The sequence below is a fragment of the Phascolarctos cinereus genome, unplaced genomic scaffold, assembly GCF_003287225.1.
Source record: "Phascolarctos cinereus isolate Bilbo 61053 unplaced genomic scaffold, phaCin_HiC Scaffold_726;HRSCAF=1367, whole genome shotgun sequence".
Classification (NCBI taxonomy): Eukaryota; Metazoa; Chordata; class Mammalia; order Diprotodontia; family Phascolarctidae; genus Phascolarctos; species Phascolarctos cinereus.
The window spans coordinates 415,444,529-415,449,012 of NW_027556098.1; the positions used below are offsets into that span (position 1 = coordinate 415,444,529).

Genomic DNA, 4,484 nt, shown 5'->3' on the forward strand with positions numbered 1-4,484 from the left:
TCCTGATATTGGATGTAATCTGATATTTTATAATTGATCTTTTACTGATGCATTTGTCATCTATTTTAAATATGCCACTATTGATTAAGTTTTGTTATCCTTAGAACCATTATTTATTTGTTGCAATGTGATCTTTAGTATAGGATTCCTTCATGTCTAAATATATCTACATATTTTTGTCCTAGCACATGAATAATGCAAATTTTTCTTCCATGTTAACTTAAATAACATATTTTATTTCCATTAAGTTTTCTTTATGTAGGTATGAGATATAGTTTCTTTAATAATCTATTCAGCTCTATCATTTATTCCTTTAACTGAATTTTAGCTTATTTCAAATGTGGATTGTTTTGTTTCTCTATTCTGGACTTTTGGATGAAAACTGAGCATTCATTTTCCCTACCTCATTGGTCACTGTCATTGACTGGAAAATGTCTCTTGACAGCCTGGTTAAATTGTGGTGCTTTACCTATATTGCTTTCTAATATTTAGGTATCTGTTCTCTGCTTTCTACCAAAGGAAAATTCAAAAACTATGAATCAGGTTGAGTATCACAATTCTTACTCATTCTCTATAGTACATGGTCTTCAGGAATGTTGGAAAGCTTTCCTTCTTTCTTTCTTTTTCCTTCTCTCCCTGGCTGTAGAATAATTCTACTTTAGTCAGTGAGAGAATTAATTATTTTTCTTGACTTAGTTCTAGGTATGGTCTTCTTCATGCAGACAGGAGCTGGTCTACTGGGAAATTTCTTCCTACTTTTCCATTTCACCTTTACTCTCCTAACTGGCAAGAGGCTGAGACCCATAGACTCCATTTTTTTCCACTTGGCCTTGGCCAACTCCATAGTGCTAATTTCCAAGGGAGGCCCTCAGACAATGGTTGGCTTGGGGCTGACAATCTTCCTGGATCGTATTCGGTGTAAACTTATTAGTTTCCTCCACCAAGTAGCCCATAATCTTTCTGTCAGCCTCACTTGCTTTCTGTGTGGTTTTCAGATTATCACCATCAGTCCCTTTTCTTTTTCTATGTGGCCAGAACTCAAAACCCATACCTCAAAGTACATTTTCCCATTATGTCTCTTCTTCTGGATCCTACACTTAATGATAAATATCTTTATGTTTGTGAATATGAACAGCTTTACGGAACACAGCAACAACACAAAGATATGGAATATGGGATTCTGTTTAGAATATGCTTCAACCTCATTTAAAATCTTACAATTTATAATTATGTACTCTATTCCTGATTTCCTGTGTGTGGGATTTATGATCATGGCCAGTGGTTTCCTGGTGCTTCTCCTACAAAGACACCATCGACAAGTCCAGCACATTCACAGCTCCAGCCTCTTGTCAAGAAAGTCACCTGAGATTAGAGCCACCTGCACCATCTTGGTGTTGGTGAGCATCTATGTCTCCTTCTATTCAGTTAATTCCATTTTGTCATTCTATCTTTTTCAGTTTGATAAATATGATCAGTGGTGGATTCCCATATCAGCATTCTTGGCTGCATGTTATCCAGCCTTCAGCCCATTTGTGCTTATCAGCTCTGATTCCCAAATTCTTTATTTCTTTTGCTCACTTTGGGGAAAGAATAGATCCTAAGACTCTCTTTTCCCTGGATGCTTCACTGTCCAGCATTCTATTCCCACTCTTCCTGATATCTTTAAAAAACTGATGAAAGCAGGTCAGCACCCCATAAGATGAAGGAATTGTAGGGTTTATATCTATAATGTCCCTATAAGGGACATCAATGATATTATCAATCTTTATCACACTCTTATCTAACTTTTCATATGAAGCTTTAAAATTTGAAAAAATATTTTAAGTTTAGCTTATTCTTATATTCTTTTACCGTGTGTAATGCAGAACATTATTTTACCATTTAGGTAGTAGGGCCCTTTAGGCAATGGAAAGCAGAAGTTGCTGCTTAATCTTGCCCCAGACCTCTTTCCTCCTAAATCTAAACAATAGTGAAATGTACTCCTGCATGGCTTAAGCACAGCCCATACCTCCAAAGCAAATGGATAAGAAAACTTGCAATACAATGGCTTTAGATAATTATGTTTATACCAGAAACCAGGACACCTGGTCTGGTTTGTGTGATCCCTGACCTGTAATGATGGGGTGCTCGGGTGCTTGTGCTTATACTTTTGCCCCAAAATGCCTCCCTAGTCTCAGAAACACTATCTCTAACAACCACTCCCCAGCCCAAGGACGCTGTGCCTAGCAGTATTCATGCATGGGCCTCAGCAAGATCCTTATCTGGCTGCTCAGGTCCTAGCCCTCAGATCATATCTCTGGAAAACTCCAAATTCCTTAGCAAGACCCTTATCTGGCTGCTCAGGAAAGTTTGCAGAGCATTATCATATCTACACAGAGGGAGAAGGGTGTCCTTGACCAGCCAGACTTCAAAGATCCATCCCCCTCCCTGTCCTGTATACTCCCTATATAAACCCTAGCTCAACCCCTGATGGGGGCTGCTTGATTTGGATGTGAATATCCCTGGCAGCCGCGCGCTAATAAAGTCCACAATTTAAAATTAGCTTGGGTCGTCAACTCGCTCATTTCTCGGTATAACACGTGAAGTTCCTTCTCTTACTTCCTTAAGACCATTTTTACTTCTCATTCCTGAAATATTTATTAAATATCATCATTCCACTTTAGAAATTGTGTTTGTCATGGAACCCAATGGGATGTTGAGGAAAACAGTTTGCGTTGACAATAGAGGGACAGTGGAGAAATGTCTACCAATTGATTCGGTGTATGGATTAAGAGAGAAGGTTTATATTTTACCTATAATCTTCTATAATAGATAAGTAATATTTGAAGAAGACACAGAAGCGTAAGGTTTTGTGAATCTTGTACTTCACCAGCACTGATATAAGTGGTGCATTGTCACAAATTTAACAAAAGTGTGAATTAAGGTAATCTTTTAAGCAAGATTACATTTATTAACAGGGGCATGCTGCTTGTTAATAAATGGGTCAATTAATATCCATTTCTGCCAAAGATGCAGAACAAAAAGATAATTCCCTTTTTATAGGTTTTTTTGGGGAGTGCAAAGCAAAGAATGGTACAGGATAGGTGACATCATTTGGGTGAGGGCAACATAATTGACTACAGAACAGAGGCTCAGGGAACCACAGAATTGTCTGGAAGCTTGGTAATAGGGGTTAGTAACCATCCCCTCCTTCCCTCTTAAGTGTCCAGAAGTGAGGCAACAAGGCAGACATTCTTGAAGGATAGCTTGATTTGATAGAGATATTAGGCCTGACTTGTGTTCACTCACATCTCCCAAGGTCAGCTAAATTCCTTGAGGAAGAATAGATCTGCAAATAGCAGGACAGGTGGATTTCCAAAATTAAGTCATTATGGGAAAGCTGAATTCTGAACTAAGGTCGGTGACAAAGAACCATGTCTTAAACTATTAAATTGAAAAAAGAGTTACAAGACAAAATCAATTGTAAATAGGATCAATAAGAAAAAGATACAGAATTTCTATTGATCATTTCGTTTTCCCCCTTTGATCAATATGAGAGATGCACATTTCTCAAAAACCAAGTAACTCTAAGCTAATCCTAGAAAATCTTTTACCTAGTTTTCAAGTGTAGGGTGGTCTGGTAAGCTTTTCCGGTGGAAGTTCAAAACAGGCTTTCACACAATACCTAATGCAACACTGAAAAAGGATAGCAACAGCAACAACAAAAACAAAAAAAAGAAAAAAGAAAAAGAATAACGAGACCAATGATGCGCAGTACAAGCCATAGTGAAAGCACTTAAAACAAAAGACTAAATTCAGAAGGGAGCCTGCTTTCTCTGAGAGTAAGCCAGAGCCAACAGACACAAACCAGACTGCTGTCAGCCCCTCAGGGAGCTTTCCAAAACCCTCCTGCTCTTCCCGGCCACCAGGACCATGAAGAAGAAAAAATGAAGGATCTTCTGGATGGACAGTGGAGGCTCAGGATTCTCATCTCTCTCATCCAGCCCCTACCTTTCACCCTTCCTGAACTGCAGAAAAAGACACAAGATCTGGTGGCCTGGCCCAAAACTTATCAGGTCTTCTGCACTGCTCCCTGCCACCATGCCCCTGCCAGGCCTGCCAAGGAGTTCAGTGAGTGTGCGTCTCCATGGCTCTGTATTCTAGGGCACGTACATGGATAGATAGATTTTTTTTCCCCCAATGCAATCTCAGCCCTTGCTGCTTTATTGCTAAAAATCAAAATCCAACCTCCAATGTTTTATACATAGTTGCAGAGTTTCCAACTTAGATTTTTAAAAACAGTTCCTCTTTACACTTTCAAAAGAATAAAATATCTTCTTCAAACTGCCAAAGACATACAGATATAACAGCAAGCTGCCTTTTGCAAAATTTCAGGTATATACAAGAAATTATTGCAATATTACTCTGAACAATATAATAACTGTGCAGTGGAATAGAGAGATGACAGGGCTGCATGTGCATACGGTAAGCATGTGCACTAAAGA

The 4,484-nt window shown here is 38.7% G+C and overlaps 1 protein-coding gene across 1 annotated transcript; it reads left to right on the forward strand.

Annotated features, from left to right (window-relative positions):
- The first annotated feature begins 704 nt into the window (after window positions 1-704).
- LOC110220038 (vomeronasal type-1 receptor 1-like) lies at window positions 705-1,601 on the forward strand. Its single transcript, XM_021003886.2, has one exon. The coding sequence runs from the start codon at window positions 705-707 to the stop codon at window positions 1,599-1,601; it is 897 nt and encodes a 298-aa protein (XP_020859545.2).
- Window positions 1,602-4,484: the final 2,883 nt, after the last annotated feature.